The sequence below is a fragment of the Chiloscyllium punctatum genome, chromosome 34 (genome assembly GCF_047496795.1).
Source record: "Chiloscyllium punctatum isolate Juve2018m chromosome 34, sChiPun1.3, whole genome shotgun sequence".
In the NCBI taxonomy this organism is placed as follows: domain Eukaryota; kingdom Metazoa; phylum Chordata; class Chondrichthyes; order Orectolobiformes; family Hemiscylliidae; genus Chiloscyllium; species Chiloscyllium punctatum.
The window spans coordinates 38599516-38621018 of record NC_092772.1 but is presented as its reverse complement, the minus strand read 5'-3'; the positions used below and the strand labels follow the sequence as shown (position 1 = coordinate 38621018).

General features: G+C 51.7%; 1 protein-coding gene across 1 annotated transcript in view; it reads right to left on the bottom strand.

Annotated features, from left to right (window-relative positions):
- The window catches only part of LOC140458723 (uncharacterized), a 60884-nt gene that overhangs the window by 28850 nt on the left and 10531 nt on the right, over positions 1-21503 (bottom strand). Inside the window, exons 7-11 of the mRNA XM_072553385.1 lie at positions 19410-20678; positions 15525-16172; positions 12177-12320; positions 11850-11993; positions 9077-9241 (exon numbers count right to left, since the gene is read on the bottom strand). Of these exons, the coding sequence (XP_072409486.1) occupies positions 9077-9241; positions 11850-11993; positions 12177-12320; positions 15525-16172; positions 19410-20678 (2370 nt within the window). The remainder of the gene's footprint in view (positions 1-9076; positions 9242-11849; positions 11994-12176; positions 12321-15524; positions 16173-19409; positions 20679-21503) is intronic.

The following is a 21503-nucleotide window of genomic DNA, read 5'->3' as shown; positions in this document are numbered from 1 at the left end:
GAGGGGGAGAGTGGGTTGAGAATGGGTGGGATATTAAAGGGGGTGGGGAGTGAGGGGGAGAGTGGGTTGAGACTGGGTGGGATATTAAAGGGGGTGGGGTGTGAGGGGGAGTGTGGGATTAGACCGGGTTGGATATTAAAGGGGGTGGGGAGTGAGGGGGAGAGTGGGATTAGACTGGGTGGGATATAAAGGTTGAGGGTAGTGATGGGGACAGTGGGATTAGACTGGGTGGGATATTCAACGGTGTGGGGAGTGAGGGGGAGAGTGGGATTAGACTGGGTGGGATATTCAAGGGTGTGGGGAGTGAGGGGGAGAGTGGGATTAGACTGGGTGGGATATTAAAGGGTGGGGGGAGTGATGGGGAGAGTGGGATTAGACTGGGTGGGATATTAAAGGGTGTGGGGAGTGAGGGGGAGAGTGGGATTAGACTGGGTGGGATATTCAAGGGTGTGGGGAGTGAGGGGGAGAGTGAGATTAGACTGGGTGGGATATTAAAGGGTGGGGGGAGTGATGGGGAGAGTGGGATTAGACTGGGTGGGATATTAAAGGGTGTGGGGAGTGAGGGGGAGAGTGGGATAAGGTTGTATGAGATATTAAAGGGTGTGTGGAGTGAGGGGGAGAGTGGGATTAGACTGGGTGGGATGTTAAAGGGGGTGGGGAGTGAAGGGGAGAGTGGGATGAGACTGGGTGGCACATGAATGGGTGTGGGGAGTGAGGGAAAATGGGATGAGACTGGGTGGGATATTAAAGGGTGTAGGACGTAAGGGGGAGAGTGGGATTAGACTCGGTGGGATATTAAAGGATGTGGTGATTGAGAGGGAGAGTGGGATTCGACTGGGTGGGATATTAAAAATTGAGGGGAGTGATGGGGAGAGTGGGATTAGACAGGGTGGGATATTAAAGGGTGAGGGGTGTGAGAGGTCCTGTGGGATTAGACAGGGTGGTATATTAAATGGTGTGGGGAGTGAGGGGGAGAGTGGGATTAGTCTGGGTGGGATATTAAAGGGTGTGGGGTGTGTGGGGAGAGTGGGATTAGACTGGGTGGGGTATTAAAGGGTGTGGGGTGTGTGGGGAGAGTGGGATTAGACTGGGTGGGATATTAAAGTGTGTGGGGAGTGATGGGGAGAGTGGGATGAGACTGGGTGGGATATTAAAGGGTGTGGGGAGTGTTGGGGAGAGAGTGGGATTAGTCTGGGTATGATATTAAAGGGTGAGGGGTGTGTGGGGAGAGTGGGATTAGACTGGGTGGGATATTAAAGAGTATGGGGAGTCAGGCAGAAGTGGGATTAGACTGGGTGGGATATTAAAGTGTAAGGGGTGTGGGAGGAAAGTGGGATTAGACTGGGTGGGTTTGGAAGCTTATGGGAATTGAGGGGTAGAGTGGAATTAGACTGGGTGGGATATTAAAGGGTGTGGGGAGTGAGGGGGAGAGTGGGTTGAGACTTGGTGGGATATTAAACGGGGTGGGGAGTGAGGGGGAGAGTGGGATTTGACTGGGTGGGATATGAAAGGGTTTGGGGAGTGAGGGGGAAAGTGTGTTGAGACTGGGTGGGTAATTAAAGGGGGTGGGGAGTGAGGTGGAGAGTGGGATTAGTCTGGGTGGGACATTAAAGGGTGTGGGGTGTGTGGGGAGAGTGGGATTAGACTGGGTTGGATATTAAAGAGTATGGGAAATGAGGCAGAAGTGGGATTAGACTGGGTGGGATACTAAAGTGTAAGGGGTGTGGGAGGAAAGTGGGATTAGACTGGGTGGGTTTGAAAGGTTATGGGTATTGAGGGGGAGAGTGAGATTAGACTGGGTGGGATATTAAAGGGTGAGGGGAGTGAGGGAGAGAGTGGGATTAGACTGGGTGGGATATTAAAGAGTATGGGGAGCGAGGCAGAAGTGGGATTAGACTGGGTGGGATACTAAAGGGTGAGGGGAATGAGGGAGAGAGTGGGATTTGACTGGGTGGTTATTAAAGGGTGAGGGGTGTGAGAGGGCCAATGGGATTAGACTGGGTGGGATATTAAAGGGGGTGGGGAGTGAGGGGGAGAGTGGGATGAGACTGCGTGGGATATTAAACGTTGTGGGGAGTGAGGGGGAGACAGGGATTAGATTGTGTGAGATATTAAAGGGTGTGTGGAGTGAGGGGGAGAGTGGGATTAGACTGGGTGGGATATTAAAGGGTGTGGGGAGTGAGGGGGAGAGTGGGATTAGACTGGGTGGGATATTAAAGGGTGTGGGTAGTGAGGGGGACAGTGGGATTAGACTGGGTGGGATATTAAAGGGTGTGGGGTGTGTGGGGAGTGAGGGGGAGAGTGGGATGAGACTGGGTGGGATATTAAAAGGGGTGGGGAATGAGGGAGAGAATGGGATACGACTTGGTGGAATATTAAAGGGTGTGGAGAGTGAGGGGAGAGTGGAATTAGACTGGGTGGGATATTTAAGGGTGTGGGTAGTGAGGGGGACAGTGGGATTAGACTGGGTGGGATATTAAAGGGTGTGGGGTGTGTGGGGAGTGAGGGGGAGAGTGGGATGAGACTGGGTGGGATATTAAAAGGGGTGGGGAATGAGGGGGAGAGTGGGATGAGACTGGGTGGGATATTAAAAGGGGTGGGGAATGAGGGGGAGAGTGGGTTGAGACTGGGTGGGATTTTAAAGGGGGTGAGGAGTGAGGGGGAGAGTGGGATTAGACTGGGTGGGATATTAAAGGGTGTGGGAAGTGAGGGGGAGAGTGGGATTAGACTCGGTGGGATATTAAACGGTGTGGGGAGTGTGGGGGAGTGTGGGATTAGACTGGGTGGGGTATTAAAAGGTGTGGGGACTGATGGGGAGGGTGGGATTAGACTAGGTGAGATATTAAGTGGTGTGGGGAGTGAGGGGGAGAGTGGGATTAGACTTGGTGGGATATTAAAGGGGGTGGGGAGTGAGGGGGAGAGTGGGATGAGACTGGGTGGGATATTAAAGGGGGTGGGGAGTGAGGGGGAGAGTGGGATTAGACTGCGTGAAATATTAAAGGATGTGGTCTGTGAGGGAGAGAATGGGATTCGACTTGGTGGAATATGAAAGGGGGTGGGGAGTGAGGGGGAGAGTGGGATTAGACTGGGTGGGATATTAAAGGGTGTGGGGAGTGAGGGGGAGAGTGGGATTAGACTGGGTGGGATATTTAAGGGAGTGGGGAATGAGGGGGAGAGTGGGATTAGACTGGGTGGGATATTAAAAGGGGTGGGGAATGAGGGGGAGAGTGGGTTGAGACTGGGTGGGATTTGAAAGGGGGTGGATTGTGAGGGGGAGAGTGGGATGAGACTGGGTGGGATATTAAAGGGTGTGGGGAGTGAGGGGGAGAGTGGGATGAGACTGGGTGGGATATTTAAGGGAGTGGGGAATGAGGGGGACAGTGGGATTAGACTGGGAGGGATATTAAAAGGGGTGGGGAATGAGGGGGAGAGTGGGTTGAGACTGGGTGGGATTTGAAAGGGGGTGGATTGTGAGGGGGAGAGTGGGATGAGACTGGGTGGGATATTAAAGGGTGTGGGGAGTGAGGGGGAGAGTGGGATGAGACTGGGTGGGATATTAAAGGGTGTGGGGAGTGAGGGGAGAGAGTGGGATTAGACTGGGTGGGATATTAAAGGGTGTGGGGAGTGAGGGGGAGAGTGGGATTAGACTGGGTGGGATATTAAAGGGTGTGGAGAGTGAGGGGAGAGTGGGATTAGACTGGGTGGGATATTTAAGGGTGTGGGGAGTGAGGGGGAGAGTGGGATTAGACTGGGTGTGATATTAAAAGGGGTGGGGAATGGGGGAGAGTGGGATTAGACTGGGTGTGATATTAAAAGGGGTGGGGAATGGGGGAGAGTGGGATTAGACTGGGTGGGATATTAAAGGATGTGGGGAGTAAGGGGGAGAGTGGGATTAGACTTGGTGGGATATTAAAGGGTGTGGAGAGTGAGGGGAGAGTGGAATTAGACTGGGTGGGATATTTAAGGGTGTGGGGAATGAGGGGGAGAGAGGGATTAGACTCGGTGGGATATTAAAGGGTGTGGTGAGTGAGGGGGAGAGTGGGATTAGACTGGGTGGGATATTAAAGGATGTGGGGAGTGAGGGGGAGTGTGGGATTAGACTTGGTGGGATATTAAAGGGGGTGGGGAATGAGGGGGAGACTGGGATTAGACTGGCTGAAATATTAAAGGGTGTGGGGAGTGAGGGGGAGAGTGGGATTAGACTGGGTGGGATATTAAAGGGGGTGGGGAGTGAGGGGGAGAGTGGGATTAGACTGGGTGGGATATTAAAGGGTGTGGGGAGTGAGGGGGAGAGTGGGATTAGACTGGCTGAAATATTAAAGGATGTGGTCAGAGAGGGAGAGAACGGGATTAGACTTGGTGGAATATTAAAGGGTGTGGAGAGTGAGGGGAGAGTGGAATTAGACTGGGTGGGATATTTAAGGGTGTGGGGAGTGAGGGGGAGAGTGGGATTAGACTGGGTGGGATATTAATGGGTGTGGGGAGTGAGGGGGAGAGTGGGATGAGATTGTGTGAGACATTAAAGGGTGTGTGGAGTGAGCGGGAGAGTGGGATGAGACTGGGTGGGATATTAAAGGGTGTGGGGAGTGAGGGGGAGAGTGGGATTCGTCTGAGTGGGATATTTAAGGGTGTTCGGAGTGAGGGGGAGAGTGGGATTAGACTGAGTGGGATATTAAAGGGTGATCGGAGTGAGGGGGAGAGTGGGATTAGTCTGGCTGGGATATTAAAGGGTGTGCGGTGTGTGGGGAGAGTGTGATAAGATTGTGTGGGATATTAAAGGGTGTGGGGAGTGAGGGGCAAGTGGGATTAGACTTTGTGGGATATTAAAGGGTGTTTGGAGTGAGGGGGAGAGTGGGATTAGACCGGGTTGGATATTAAAGAATATGGGGAGTCAGGCAGAAGTGGGATTAGTCTGGGTGGGATATTAAAGGGTGTGGGGTGCGTGGGGAGAGTGGGATTAGACTGCGTGGGATATTAAAGGGTGTTCGGAGTGAGGGGGAGAGTGGGATTAGACTGGGTGGGATATTAAAGGGTGTGGGGAGTGAGAGGGAGAGTGGGATTAGACTGGGTGGGATATTTAAGGGTGTGGGGAGTGAGGGGGAGAGTGGGATTAGACTGGGTGGGATATTAAAGGGTGTGGGGAGTGAGAGGGAGAGTGGGATTAGACTGGGAGGAATATTAAAGGGTGTGGCGAGTGATGGGGACAGTGGGATTAGACTGGGTGGGATATTTAAGGGAGTGGGGAATGAGGGGGACAGTGGGATTAGACTGGGTGGGATATTAAAAGGGGTGGGGAATGAGGGGGAGAGTGGGTTGAGACTGGGTGGGATTTTAAAGGGGGTGGGGTGTGAGGGGGAGAGTGGGATGAGACTGGGTGGGATATTAAAGGGTGTGGGGAGTGAGGGTGATAGTGGGATTAGACTGGGTGGGATATTAAACGGTGTGGGGAGTAATGGGGAGAGTGGGATTAGACTGGGTGGGATATTAAAGGGTGTGGGGAGTGAGGGGGAGAGTGGGATTAGACTGGGTGGGATATTAAACGGTGTGGGGAGTAATGGGGAGAGTGGGATTAGACTGGGTGGGATATTAAAGGATGTAGAGAGTAAGGGGGAGAGTGGGATTAGACTTGGTGGGATATTAAAGGGTGTGGAGAGTGAGGGGAGAGTGGAATTAGACTGGGTGGGATATTTAAGGGTGTGGGGAGTGAGGGGGAGAGTGGGATTAGACTGGGTGGGTTATTAAAGGGTGTGTGGAGTGAGGGGGAGAGAGGGATTAGACTGGGTGTGATATTAAAAGGGGTGGGGAATGGGGGAGAGTGGGATTAGACTGGGTGGGATATTAAAGGATGTGGGGAGTAAGGGGGAGAGTGGGATTAGACTTGGTGGGATATTAAAGGGTGTGGAGAGTGAGGGGAGAGTGGAATTAGACTGGGTGGGATATTTAAGGGTGTGGGGAATGAGGGGGAGAGAGGGATTAGACTTGGTGGGATATTAAAGGGGGTGGGGAATGAGGGGGAGACTGGGATTAGACTGCCTGAAATATTAAAGGGTGTGGGGAGTGAGGGGGAGAGTGGGATTAGACTGGGTGGGATATTAAAGGGGGTGGGGAGTGAGGGGGAGAGTGGGATTAGACTGGCTGAAATATTAAAGGATGTGGTCAGAGAGGGAGAGAACGGGATTAGACTTGGTGGAATATTAAAGGGTGTGGAGAGTGAGGGGAGAGTGGAATTAGACTGGGTGGGATATTTAAGGGTGTGGGGAGTGAGGGGGAGAGTGGGATTAGACTGGGTGGGATATTAATGGGTGTGGGGAGTGAGGGGGAGAGTGGGATGAGATTGTGTGAGACATTAAAGGGTGTGTGGAGTGAGCGGGAGAGTGGGATGAGACTGGGTGGGATATTAAAGGGGGTGGGGAGTGAGATGAGACTGGGTGGGATATTAAAGGGTGTGGGGAGTGAGGGGGAGAGTGGGATTCGTCTGAGTGGGATATTAAAGGGTGTTCGGATGAGGGGGAGAGTGGGATTAGACTGAGTGGGATATTAAAGGGTGATCGGAGTGAGGGGGAGAGTGGGATTAGTCTGGCTGGGATATTAAAGGGTGTGCGGTGTGTGGGGAGAGTGTGATAAGATTGTGTGGGATATTAAAGGGTGTGGGGAGTGAGGGGGGAGTGGGATTCGACTGGGTGGGATATGAAAGGGTGTGGGGAGTGAGGGGCAAGTGGGATTAGACTTTGTGGGATATTAAAGGGTGTTTGGAGTGAGGGGGAGAGTGGGATTAGACCGGGTTGGATATTAAAGAATATGGGGAGTCAGGCAGAAGTGGGATTAGTCTGGGTGGGATATTAAAGGGTGTGGGGTGCGTGGGGAGAGTGGGATTAGACTGCGTGGGATATTAAAGGGTGTTCGGAGTGAGGGGGAGAGTGGGATTAGACTGGGTGGGATATTAAAGTGTGTGGGGAGTGAGAGGGAGAGTGAGATTAGACTGGGTGGGATATTAAAGGGTGTGGGGAGTGATGGGGACAGTGGGATTAGACTGGGTGGGATATTAATGGGTGTGAGGAGTGAGGGGGAGAGTGGGATTAGATTGTGTGAGATACTAAAGGGTGTGGGGAGTGAGGGGGAGAGTGGGATTAGACTGGGTGGGATATTAAAGGGAGTGGGGTGTGAGGGGGAGAGTGGGATGAGACTGGGTGGGATATTAAACGTTGTGGGGAGTGAGGGGGAGACAGGGATTAGACTGGGCAGGGTATTAAAAGGTGTGGGCGAGTGATGGGGAGAGTGGGATAAGACTGGGTGGAGTGTTAAAGGGTGTGGGAAGTGAGGGGGAGAGTGGGATTAGACTGGGTGGCATATTAAAGGATGTGGGGAGTGAGGGGGAGAGTGGGATTAGACTGGGTGGGGTATTAAAAGGTGTGGGGGGGTGATGGGGAGAGTGGGATTAGACTGGGTGGGGTATTAAAGGGTGTGGGGAGTGAAGGGGAGAGTGGGATTAGACTGGGTGGGGTATTAAAAGGTGTGGGGGGGTGATGGGGAGAGTGGGATTAGACTGGGTGGGGTATTAAAGGGTGTGGGAAGTGAGGGGGAGAGTGGGATTAGACTCGGTGGATATTAAACGGTGTGGGGAGTAATGGGGTGAGTAGGATTAGACTGGGTGGGGTATCAAAGGGTGTGGGCAGTGAGGGGGAGAGTGGGATTAGACTGGGTGAGAATTTAAGGGGTGTGGGGAGTGAGGGGGAGAGTGGGATTAGACTGGGTGGGATATGAAAACGTGTGGGGAGTGAGGGGGACCCTGGGATTAGACTCGCTGGAATATTAAAGGATGTGGTCTGTGAGGGAGAGAATGGGATTAGACTTGGTGGAATACTAAAGGGTGTGGAGAGTGAGGGGAGAGTGGAATTAGACTGGGTGGGATATTTCAGGGTGTGGGGAGTGAGGGGGACAGTGGGATTAGTCTGGGTGGTATATTAAAGGGTGTGGGGAGTGATGGGGAGAGTGGGATTAGTCTGGGTGGGATATTAAAGTGTGTGGGGTGTATGGGGAGAGTGGGATGAGACTGGGTGGGATATAAAAGTGTAAGGGGTGTGGGAGGAAAGTGGGATTAGACTGTGTGGGATATTAAAGGGAGTGGGGTTTGAGGGGGGAGAGTGATCTTAGACTGGGTGGGATATTAAAGGATGTGGGGAGTGAGGGGGAGAGTGGGATTCGACTAGATGGGATATTTAAGGGTGTGGGGAGTGAGAGGGAGAGTGGGATTAGACTGGGTGGGATATTAAAGGGTGTGGGGAGTGAGGGGGAGCATGGGACTTGTCTGGGTTTGCTTTTAAAGGGTGTGGTCGCGTAGGGGAGTGTGGTATTCGACTGGGTGGGATATTAAAGGGGGTGGTGAATGTGGGGGAGATTGGGATTAGACTGGGTAGGAATATTAAAGGGTGTGGGGACTGAGGGGGAGAATGGGATTAGAGTGGGTGGGATATTAAAGGGTGTGGGGAGTGAGGGAGAGAGTGGGATTAAACTGAGTGGGATATTAATGGGTGTGGGGAGTGAGGGAGGAGAGTGGGATTAGACTGTGTGGTATATTAAAGGGTGTGGGGAGTGAGAGGGAGAGTGGGATTAAACTGAGTGGGATATTAAAGGGAGCACAGCGAGCCCTTCCCACCTTCCCCAGCAGTAACCATCACACTGACCCCCTTCCCCCCACACCCCAAAATGCCAGGAGATTTGAGGAAGGTTGCATACCTGAATAAAACATCCTGAAGGAGTCTGGGGGATTGGGACACACGATCGTCTCTCCTGCATCCAGTGAGGAACAGGGAAGAAATGTCTCTCCGTGGGGAGTTGAACTCCTGACCACAGGCAGTGGTTAGGATGGCTAGCTCAATGAATCTAAGGGGAACAGGGACTGAGATGGAATGGAGCAGAGGGATCAGTCAATGAGCTTAAAGTGAGGGGATCCAACTGAAGCAGCACGATCCGAGGGGATCTGGTGCAGGATCTAGACACCATTATTGCCTGGGGACAGTGGGGATCTGAAGGGGGGATGGTCACTGGGTGTCTCCCACCGAGTCTGTGTCACCTTTACCTGGATCCACTGTGGTGGTGATCCCTGGGTCTCCATTACACAAAGAGCCTTCACAGCAGGACACGTCGCTTAGCAACAAACCCAACGCTCGCAAATCCATCCGCGCTCCGCACTGATTCGCTGAAGCACATCCTTTAAAAACGACATCTCGGCCAACATCTGACACTGTGGGGCAGAACAGAGAACAGATCACATCGCAACAGAGTGGATCCCAGACAGGAAACAGGGTCACTGTCCTGATTGGAGGATCAGTAACAGAGGGAGGCTGGGATTGGAGGATCAGTGAGAGCGGGCAGCTGTGATTGGAGGATCAGTGGGAGAGGGAGGCTGTGATTGGAGGATCAGTGGGAGAGGGAGCCTGTGATTGGAGGATCAGTGAGAGCGGGCAGCTGTGATTGGAGGATCAGTGGGAGAGGAAGCTTGTGATTGGAGGATCAGTGGGAGAGGGAGGCTGTGATTGGAGGATCAGTGGGAGAGGGAGGCTGTGATTGGAGGATCAGTGGGAGAGGGAACTTGTGATTGGAGGGTCAGTGAGAGAGGGAGGCTGTGATTGGAGGATCAGTGGGAGAGGGAGCCTGTGATTGGAGGATCAGTGGGAGAAGGAGGCTGTGATTGGAGGATCAGTGAGAGCAGGCAGCTGTGATTGGAGGATCAGTGGGAGAGGGAGCCTGTGATTAGAGGATCAGTGGGAGAAGGAGGCTGTGATTGGAGGATCAGTGGGAGCGGGCAGCTGTGATTGGAGGATCCGTGGGAGAGGAAGCTTGTGATTGGAGGATCAGTGGGAGAGGGAGGCTGTGATTAGCGAGTCAATGAGAGCGGGAGGCTGTAATTGGAGGATCAGAGATAGAGGGACAGTATGATTGGAGAGTTAGTGAGAGCAGGAGCTTGTGATTGGAGGATCAGTGACAGAGGGAGGCTGTGATTGGAGAATCAGTGAGAGATGGAGGCTGTGATTGGAGGGTCAGTGAGAGCGGGAGGCTGTGATTGGAGCATCAGTGACAGAGGGAGGCTGTGATTGGAGGATCAGTCAGAGCGGGCAGCTGTGATTGGAGGATCAGTGGGAGAGGGAGGCTGTGATTGGAGGATCAATGGGAGAGGGAGCCTGTGATTGGAGGATCAGTGGGAGAGGGAGGCTGTGATTGGAAGATCAGTGGGAGAGGGAGGCCGTGATTGGAGGTTCAGTGAGAGATGGAGGCTGTGATTGGAGGATCAGTGAGAGATGGAGGCTGTGATTGGAGGGTCAGTGGGAGAGAGAGGATGTGATTGGAGGATCAGTGGGAGAGGGAGGCTGTGATTGGAAGATCAGTGGGAGAGGGAGCCTGTGATTGGAGGATCAGTGGGAGAGGGAGGCTGTGATTGGAGGATAGTGAGAGAGGGAGGCTGTGATTGGAGGCTCAGTGAGAGATGGAGGCTGTGATTGGAGGGTCAGTGAGAGCGGGCGGTTGTGATTGGAGGATCAGTGGGAGAGGGAGGCGGCGATTGGAGGATCAGTGGGAGAGGGAGCCTGTGATTGAAGGATCAGTGGGAGAGGGAGGCGGTGATTGGAGGATCACAGAGGGGGAGGCTGTGATTGGAAGATCAGTGAGAGCGGGCGGCTGTGATCGGTGGATCAGTGAGAGCAGGAGGCTGTGATTGGAGGATAGTAAGAGCGGGAGGCTGTGGTTGGAGGATCAGTGAGAGCGGGATCCTGTGTTTGGAGGGTCAGTGAGAGCGGGAGGCTGTGATTGGAGGATCAGCAAGAGCGGGAGCCTGTGATTGGAGGATCAGCGAGAGCGAGAGCCTGTGATTGGAGGATCACTGAGAGTGTGAGGCTGTGATTGGAGGATCAGCAAGAGCGGGATCCTGTGATTGGAGAGTCAGTGAGAGCCGGAGGCTTCGATTGGAGGATCGGTGTACTGGGCTGTGATTGGAGGATCAGTGATAGCGGGAGCCTGTGATTGGAGGATCACTGAGCTGGGCTGGGGTTGGTGGGTTCCTGGGGAGAGGTACAGCTTTCCTCCGCGATCCGGAAAGTAGAGCGTTCCGATAAAACCTTTCAGAAGCCGAAATGGCACAAAGTGAAGAATCAGTTCCTTTTCTGGTAAAAGTGAAAATCCTCTTTGGATTTCTTTCAGTGAGTGAAAACAGGTACTAATGTAGGTCTTTGTGAAAAGGCAGGTGGGGGAAAGTGAACTTTCCAAAAGCAGGGGATACCCGTAGGATGTTACATTCTGAGCAATGTCTGGGTGAGGGCTGTGAGGCTGAGAGCCAGACCAGGGGCCCAAAAACTCCCTCCCCCAGACACCTACCCTCCTGGAGGGTGTGGGGGGGTGAAACCTGCTCAGGGGGTGAGAGCTGGATTGGGGAAGGGGCCCAGAATCAGGCACATTCCCTGTCAGCGGCTCCCTGTCAGGGGATGGTCCCGAGCCAAGTGCTGAAGCCCACAGAGAGTATCAACCCAGGCCCAGGCCCAGGCCCAGTCCCAGGCCCAGGTGAGATTGGGGCTGAAGGATGTTCCCATTCAGCACCAGCCAGTGACCCACCTCTCCCTCTGCATATAGACTGTGGACTGACAACTGGGTCAAAGAGGGAACCCAGTCAGTACTGCATCCTGGTGGACAAGAATGGGCTGAATGGCCTCATCCTATCCTGTGCTGTGCTATCCCAGCATTCCATTCTCCTGAACAATGGCTCCCTTCAATCTCCCAAAGCTGGGAGTGAGTTCGACATTGACCTTGAAGCTCAGTGACTGAGGTTGGGAGAGAGCAGTGGACGATGCAGTGTATCTACGTACACAATCTCTGTTGGCCTGTTCCATTCACACAGCAATTCTCCAGACCCACACACTCCACCTTCTGTAGATTGGCCAGGCAGGAGGCCATGGATGGACTGTAGCATCCGAAACATTGCAGTCCGTTCAGGGTGGTGTTGGCAGGCTCTGAAATCACAAAGGGAAGAAGAGAAGATGCCTTCTCTTTGATTCAAGGGCAAAACCATCCTCCCCTCAAATCGTCACATCCCCTCCCCCTAACACAACTCCCCAAACCTGACGTTCATCACCCCTCCCCCCCAGGGTTTTCATGTGGGTCTGAATCCTGACAGACCTCACTGTGATCTTCACCTGCTACTGTCTGGTCATTACATCGGTCTGAGCCACAGAGACGGCTGCTCCGGGAGATAAACACCCTTCCAGTGCTCAACGAAACATCTTCGGAGGGACTCTCACAGCGTTGTTCAATGTGTCTGAGTGTCTCAGTCCCACTGTCTACGGTAAACAGGCTGGAGTTAGAACTTCACCACATCATTTGTTTAGCTTCACCCCGTCTGCAACAATTTCTGTCGATGCCCCACAGAAAGCATCCTATCTGGATGCATCCCAGCTTGGTATGGAGCACAACAAATTACAGAGAGATGTGAACACAGCGCAGTCCATCACACAAAGCAGCCTTCCCCCCGTTATCTCCATCTACACTTCCCACTGCCTCGGGCAAGTAACTAACATCATTAAAGCGCCTTCCCAGCCCGGGAATACTTTCTCCCACCCTCTTCCATCGGGCAGAAGATACAAAGGTTTGAAAACATGTACCAACAGATTCGAGCACAGCTTCTTCCCCGCTGTTATCAGACTAATGACCCAACCGTACCTATGTTAGAGTTGATGTTTCTCTGCACCTTCCCTGTGGCTGGAACACTATATTCTGCATTCTGTTCCATTACCCTGATGTACTTCTGTAAGGTGTGATTTGTCTGGATATCGTACAGAACAATACTTTTCACTGTATCTCGGTGCATGTGACAATAATAAACCCAGTATCACAATGAGATATTTTCAGAACCTCTGAACCTATGATAGCGGATTTTAACTTTCCAAACATAGACTGGGACTGCCATAGTGTCCAAGGTTTAGATGGAGAGGAATTTGTTAAGTGTGTACAAGACAATTTTCTGGTTCAGTATGTGGATACACCAAGTACAGAAGGTGCAAAACCTGACCTACTCTTGGGAAATAAGACAGGGCAGGTGACTGAGGTGTTATTGGGGGAGCACTTTGAGGCCAGTGACCATAATTCTATTAGATTTAAAATAGTGATGGAAAAGGATAGAGCAGATCTAAAAGTTGAAGTTCTAAATTGGAGAAAGGCCAATTTTGACGGTATTAGGCAAGGACTTTCGAAAGCTGATTGGGCGCAGATGTTTGCAGGTAAAGGGACGGCTGGAAAATGGGAAGCCTTCAGAAATGAGATAACAAGAATCCAGAGAAAGTATATTCCTGTCAGGGTGAAAGGGAAGGCTGGTAGGTGTAGGGAATGCTGGATGACTAAAGAAATTGAGTGTTTGTTTGAGAAAAAGAAGGAAGCATATGTCAGGTATAGAGAGAATAGATCGAGTGAATCCTTAGAAGAGTATAAAGGAAGTAGGAGTATACTTAAGAGGGAAATCAGGAGGGCAAAAAGGGGACATGAGATAGCTTTGGCAAATAGAATTAAGGAGAATCCAAAGGGGTTTTACAAATACATTAAGAACAAAAGGGTAACGAGGGAGAGAATAGGGCCCCTCAAAGATCAGCAAGGCGGCCTTTTTGTGGAGCCGCAGAAAATTGGGGAGATACTAAACGAGTATTTTGCATCAGTATTTACTGTGGAAAAGGATACGGAAGATATAGAATGTAGGGAAATAGATGGTGACATCTTGAAAAATTCCCAGATTACAGAGGAGGAAGTGCTGGATGTCTTGAAACAGATAAAGGTGGATAAATCCCCAGGACCTGATCAGGTGTACCCGAGAACACTGTGCGAAGCTAGAGAAGTGATTGCTGGGCCTCTTGCTGAGATATTTGTATCATCGATAGTCACAGGTGAGGTGCGGGAAGACTGGAGGTTGGCAAACGTGGTGCCACTGTTTAAGAAGGGCAGTAAAGACAAGCCAGGGAACTATAGACCAGTGAGCCTGACCTCGGTGGTGGGCAAGTTGTTGGAGGGAATCCTGAGGGACAGGACATGTATTTGGAAAGGCAAGGACTGATTAGGGATAGTCAACATGGCTTTGTGTGTGTGAAATCATGTCTCACAAACTTGATTGAGTTTTTTGAAGAAGTAACAAAGAGGATTGATGAGGGCAGAGCAGTAGATGTGATCTATATGGACTTCAGTAAGGCGTTCGACAAGGTTCCCCATGGGAGACTGATTAGATCTCACAGAATACAGGGAGAACTAGCCATTTGGATACAGAACTGGCTCAAAGGTAGAAGACAGAGGGTGGTGGTGGAGGGTTGTTTTTCAGACTGGAGGCCTGTGACCAGTGGAGTGCCACAAGGATCGGTGCTGGGTCCACTACTTTTTGTCATTTACATAAATGATTTGGATGTGAGCTTAAGAGGTACAGTTAGTAAGTTTGCAGATGAAACCAAAATTGGAGGGTGTAGTGGACAGCGAAGAGGGTTACCTCAGATTACAACATGATCTGCACCAAATGGGCCAATGGGCTGAGAAGTGGCAGATAGAGTTTAATTCAGATAAATGCGAGGTGCTGCATTTTGGGAAAGCAAATCTTAGCAGGACTTATACACTTAATGGTAAGGTCCTAGGGAGTGTTGCTGAACAAAGAGACCTTGGAGTGCAGGTTCATAGCTCCTTGAAAGTGGAGTCGCAGGTAGATAGGATAGTGAAGAAGGCGTTTGGTATGCTTTCCTTTATTGGTCAGAGTATTGAGTACAGGAGTTGGGAGGTCATGTTGCGACTGTACAGGACATTGGTTAGGCCACTGTTGGAATATTGCGTGCAATTCTGGTCTCCTTCCTATTGGAAAGATGTTGTGAAACTTGAAAGGGCTCAGAAAAGATTTACAGGGATGTTACCAGGGTTGGAGGATTTGAGCTATAGGGAGAAGCTGAACAGGCTGGGGCTGTTTTCCCTGGAGCGTCGGAGGCTGAGGGGTGACCTTATAGAGGTTTACAAAATCATGAGGGGCTTGGATAGGATAAATAGACAAAGTCTTTTCCCTGGGATCGGGAAGTCCAGAACATTTAAGAGGCATTTGGATGGGTATATGAATAAGGAGAGTTTGGAGGGATACGGGCCAGGTGCTGGCAGGTGGGACTAGATTGGGTTGGGATATCTGGTCGGCATGGACGGGTTGGACTGAACGGTGAGTTTCCGTGCTGTACATCTCTATGACTCTATGACTTTGTGTTTTGGAGAATATGACCCTACACCACTTGAGGGGCAGGAAGGGGTCAGGGAGACATTGCCACTGTTCCTGTCTCAGTGCTGAGGTGGACGCCCCACTGCATCACGGGAGCAGGTCAATCCCCACTCCCAGTCCCTACAAACACCGACAATGGGCCTGACCCTGAGGAAGAGGGAAGACACGTCTGCACTCAGCAAAGGTGGAAAGGAACTTCCCTTCACTCCACCTGGCCCCATTCCCTCCAATCTGGGAAGAGTCGCTTTCAACAGAAAGGCAGGATTACCGATGATGGTGTGGGATGACACAGTCTCATAGTTTGATGTCCTGTTTCCTGCTGGGACTGATGTGCTGGTTTCTGCTGGGACTGATGTGCTGGTTTTTGCTTCCGTTGATCTGTAGGTTTCTACTGGGGTTGATGTGCTGGTTGTTGTTGGGGTCAATGAGCTGGTTGTTGTAGGGATCGATATGCTGGTTGCTGCTGGGTCTAATGTGCTGGATCCTGCTGGGACTGACATGCTGGTTCCTGCTGGGATTGATGTGCTAGTTTCTGCTGGGGTCGATGCGCTGGTTTCTGCTGGGATTGATGTGCTAGTTTCTGCTGGGGCCGATGTGCTGGTTCCTGCTGGAGTAGATTTGCTGGTGGTTGTTGGGATCGATGTGTTGATTGCTGCAGGGTCTGATATGCCGGTTCCTGCTGGGATTGATGTGTTTGTTTCTGCTGGGGTTGATGTGCTGGTTTCTGCTGGGATCGATGTACTGGTTGCTGCAGGGTCTGATGTGCTGGTTGCTGCTGGGATCAATGTGCTGGTTGCTGCTGGGTCTGATGTGCTGGTTGCTGCTGGGTCTGATGTGCTGGCTGCTAATGCGTCTGATGTGCGGGTTGCTGCTGGGATCGATGTACTGGTTGCTGCAGGGTCTGATGTGCTGGTTGCTGCTGGGATCAACGCACAGCTGGTTTCTGCTTGAGTTGATGTGCTGGTTTCTATTGGGCTTGATGTGCTGGTTGTCGGGATTGATTTGCTGGTTGCTGCTGGGTCTGATGTGCTGGTTGCTGCTGGGTCTGATGTGCTGGTTGTTGCTGGGATCAATGTGCTGGTTGCTGCTGGGTCTGATGTGCTGGTTGCTGCTGGGTCTGATGTGCTGGCTGCTAATGCGTCTGATGTGCGGGTTGCTGCTGGAATCGATGTGTTGGTTGCCACTGGGTCTGATGTGCTGGTTGTTGAGATCGATGTGCTGGTTGCTGCTGGGTCTGATGTGCTTGTTACTACTGGGATTGATGTGCTGGTTGCTGCTGGGATTGATGTGCTGGTTGCTGCTGGGTCTGATGTGCTGGTTGTTTTTGGGATTGATTTGCTGATTGCTGCAGGGTCTGATGTGCTGGTTGTTGCTGGGATCGATGTGCTGGTTGTCGCTGAAGTCGATGTGCTGGTTGCTGCTGGATCTGATGTGTGGGTTGCTGCTGGGATCGATGTGCTGGTTGCTGCTGGAATTGATGTGCTGGTTGTTGGGTTCAATGTGCTGGTTGCTGCTGGGATCGATGTGCTGGTTGCTGCTGGGATTGATGTGCTGGTTGTTGTTGGGATTGATGTGCTTGTTGCTTCTGAGATTGTTGTGCTGGTTGCTAATGGTTCTGATGTGCTGGTTGCTGCTGGGATCGATATGCTGGTTGCTGCTGGGATTGATGTGCTGGTTGTTGTTGGGATTGATGTGCTTGTTGCTTCTGAGATTGATGTGCTGGTTGCTAATGGTTCTGATGTGCTGGTTGCCGCTGGGATCGATATACTGGTTGCTGCTGGGATTGATGTGCTGGTTGTTGGGATCAATGTGCTGGTTGTTGGGATCAATGTGCTGGTTGCTGCTGCGATCGATGTGCTGGTTGCTGCTGGGATCGATGTGCTGGTTGTTGTTGGGATCGATGTGCAGGTTGCTGCTGGGATCGATGTGCTGGCTGCTGCTGGGTCTGATGTGCTGGTTGCTGCTGGGATCGATGTGCTGGTTAATGCTGGGTCTGATGTGCTGGTTCCTGCTGGGATCAATGTGCTGGTTGCTGCTGGGTCTGATGTGCTGGTTCCTGCTGGGATCGATGTGCTGGTTGCTGCTGGGATCGATGTGCTGGTTGCTGCTGGGTCTGTTGTGCTGGTTCCTGCTGGGATCGATGTGTTGTTTGCTTCTGGGATCGATGTGCTGGTTAATGCTGGGTCTGATGTGCTGGTTCCTGCTGGGATCAATGTGCTGGTTGCTGCTGGGTCTGATGTGCTGGTTCCTGCTGGGATCGATGTGCTGGTTGCTGCTTGGTCAGATGTGCTGGTTGCTGCTGGGTCTGATGTGCTGGTTGCTGCTGGGATCGATGTGCTGGTTGCTGTTGGGTCTGATGTGCTGGTTGCTGCTGGGATTGATGTGCTGGTTGCTGCTGGGTCTGATGTGATGGTTGCTACTGGGTCTGATGTGCTGGTTGCTGCTGGGATCGATGTGCTGGTTGCTGCATGGTCTGATGTGCTGGATCCTGCTGGATCTGATGTGCTGGTTGTTAGGATCGATGTGCTGGTTGCTACTGGGTCAGATGGGCTGGTTGCTGCTGGGATCCATGTGTTGGTTGCTACTGGGTCTGATATGCTGGTTGCTGCAGGGTCTGATGTGCTGGTTGCTGCTGGGATCGATGTGCTGGTTGCTGTTGGGTCTGATGTGCTGGTTGCTGCTGGGATCGATGTGCTGGTTGCTACTGGGTCTGATGTGATGGTTGCTACTGGGTCTGATGTGCTGGTTGCTACTGGGTCTGATATGCTGGTTGTTGGGATCGATGCGTTGGTTGCTGTTGGGTCTGATGTGCTGGTTGCTGCTGGGATTGATGTGCTGGTTGCTGCTGGGTCTGATGTGCTGGTTGCTATTGGGTCTGATATGCTGGTTGCTGCTGGTATCGATGTGTTGGTTGCTACTGGGTCTGATATGATGGTTGTTGCTGCATTCGATGTGCTGGTTGCTGCATAGTCTGATGTGCTGGTTGCTGCTGGGATCGATGTGCTGGTTGTTGTTGGGATCGAGGTGCTGATTGTTGTTGGGATCAATGTACTAGTTTCTGCTGGGTCTGATGTGCTGGTTTCTGCTGGATCTGATGTGCTGGTTGCTGCTGGGTCTGATGTGCTGGTTGCTGCTTGGTCTGGTGTGCTGGTTGTTGCTGGGATCGATATGCTTGTTGCTGCTGGGATTGATATGCTGGTTGCTGCTGGGATCGATGTGCTGGTTGCTGCTGGGTCAGATGTGCTGGTTGCTGCTGGGATCGATGTGCTGGTTGCTGCTGGGTCTGATGTGCTGGTTGCTGCTGGGATCGATGTGCTGGTTGCTGCTGGGTCAGATATGCTAGTTGCTGCTGGGATCAATGTGCTGGTTGCTGCAGTGTCTGATGTGCTTGTTGCTTCTGAGATTGATGTGCTAGTTGCTGCTGGGATCGATGTGCTGGTTGTTGCTGGGATCGATGTGCTGGTTGCTGCTGGGTCTGATGTGCTGGTTGCTGCTGGGATCGATGTGCTGGTTGCTGCTGGGTCAGATATGCTAGTTGCTGCTGGGATCAATGTGCTGGTTGCTGCAGTGTCTGATGTGCTTGTTGCTTCTGAGATTGATGTGCTAGTTGCTGCTGGGATCGATGTGCTGGTTGCTGCTGGGATCGATGTGCTGGCTGCTGGTGGGTCTGATGTGCTGGTTGCTGCTGGAATCGATGTGCTAGTTAATGCTGGGTCTGATGTGCTGGTTCCTGCTGGGATCAATGTGCTGGTTGCTGCTGGGTCTGATGTGCTGGTTCCTGCTGGGATCGATGCGCTGGTTGCTGCTGGGTCAGATGTGCTGGTTGCTGCTGGGATTGATGTGTTGGTTGCTGCTGGGTCTGATGTGCTGGTTGCTGCTGGGTCAGATGTGCTGGTTGCTGTTGGGTCTGATGTGCTGGTTGCTGCTGGGATTGATGTGCTGGTTGCTGCTGGGTCAGATATGCTGGATGCTGCTGGGATCAATGTGCTGGTTGCTGCAGTGTCTGATGTGCTTGTTGCTTCTGAGATTGATGTGCTGGTTGCTAATGGTTCTGATGTGCTGGCTCTTGTTGGGAATGGAGTGCTGGTTGCTACTGGGATTGAAGAACTGATTGCAGGGTCTGATGTGCTGGTTGTTGTTGGGATTGATGTGCTGGTTGCTGCTGGGATTGATGTGTTGGTTGCTGCTGGGTCTGATGTGCTGGTTGTTGCTGGGGTCGATGTGCTGGTTGCTACTGGGTCTGATGTGATGGTTGCTACTGGGTTTGATGTGCGGGTTGCTGCTGAGATCGATGTGCTGGTTGCTACTGGGTCTGATATGCTGGTTGTTGTTGGGATCGATGTGCTGGTTGCTACTGGGTCTGATGTGCTGGATCCTGCTGGATCTGATGTGCTGGTTGTTAGGATCGATGTGCTGGTTGCTACTGGGTCTGATGTGATGGTTGCTACTGGGTCTGATGTGCTGGTTGCTGCTGGGATCAATGTGCTGGTTGCTGCATGGTCTGATGTGCTGGATCCTGCTGGATCTGATGTGCTGGTTGTTAGGATCGATGTGCTGGTTGCTACTGGGTCAGATGGGCTGGTTGCTGCTGGGATCCATGTGTTGGTTGCTACTGGGTCTGATATGCTGGTTGCTGCAGGGTCTGATGTGCTGGATGCTGCTGGCATTGATGTGTTGGTTCCTGCTGGGATCAAGGTGCTGCTTGCTATTGGGCCTGATGTACTGGTTGTTTGGATTGATGTGCTGGTTGCTACTGGGTCAGATCTGCTGGTTGCTGCTGGGATCAACATGCTGGATGCTGCTGAGTCTGATGTGCTGGTTGCTGTTGTGTCTAATGAATTGGTTGCTGCTGGGTCTGATGTGCTGGTTGCTACTGGGTCTGATATGCTGGTTGCTGCTGGTGTCGATGTGCTGGTTGCTACTGGGTCTGATATGATGGTTGTTGCTGCATTCGATGTGCTGGTTGCTGCATAGTCTGATGTGCTGGTTGCTGCTGGGATCGATGTGCTGGTTGTCGTTGGGATCGATGTGCTGGTTGTTGTTGGGATCAATGTGCTAGTTTCTGCTGGGTCTGATGTGCTGGTTTCTGCTGGATCTGATGTGCTGGTTGCTGCTGGGCCTGATGTGCTGGTTGCTGCTTGGTCTGATGTGTTGGTTGTTGCTGGGATCGATATGCTTGTTGCTGCTGGGATTGATATGCTGGTTGCTGCTGGGATCAATGTGCTGGTTGCTGCTGGGATTGATGTGCTTGTTGCTGGTGGGTCTGATGTGCTGGTTGCTGGTGGGTCTGATGTGCTGGTTGCTGCTGGGATTAATGTGCTGGTTGCTGCTGGAGTTGATGTGCTGGTTGCTGCTGGAGTTGATGTGCTGGTTGCTGCTGGAGTCAGTGTGCTGGTTGCTGCTGGGGTCGACGTTCTTGAACCTAAAAGCAGTTCAGACAGACACACTGAGTGGAGAGAAGGCTGGGAAATAATTAATCTTATGACCCACATGTATCGAGGAGCCAAGACATTGATGAGCCAGATTGAGCAGGAAATTTCCGATGGGTTTGTAATGGCTGTCTAATTCAGCTCCTGAGGTCTCTCAAGTTGGTGCTGAGGATTCAGGAATCGATAAAACTGTCAGTTTATCCCCAGTAGCTGAGAAATCAGGAAAATCCTGAACCTGGCAAGAGATGCCGGAGATTTGGAACAACTACACTCCATAAGGACGGAGAATTATCATAGAATCCCTACAGTCTGGAAACAGGCCCTTCAGCCCAACAGGTCCACACCGACCCTTTGAACATTCACCCACCCAAACCCTATTAGGGTCGGGTACGTTTTGGCACCACCCTTTTGGCGCCGACCATTTGACCACGCCGTTTTGGGTCGAAACTATTTTGGCGCTGAGTTGTTTTGGCGCCAATTCAGAATTTAAAAAAAGTCTTGTTTGGTTAAAGATGAGAGGATGACTGACGACACGATCTAATTTTCTCAACTAGCAAGAGTCGATAGTCAAAGCTGTAAAGACCCGCTGTAGATTCAAATCCCGTTTTGTAATCATTTTCTCATTTGACTATTATTAATAATCATCTACTGCCTTAATGATATTTAAGCCCTTCTGTCTTTACATTGGAAAGCTGTAATACAATTTTATTTCTATTTTCTTGTGGAGCCGACACCAGAAATAGCTGAAAACATTCTAGGCAAGAGAGACAAACCAACATTTTCACATGGTGGTTATCTATACGTATTTAATAAATGTA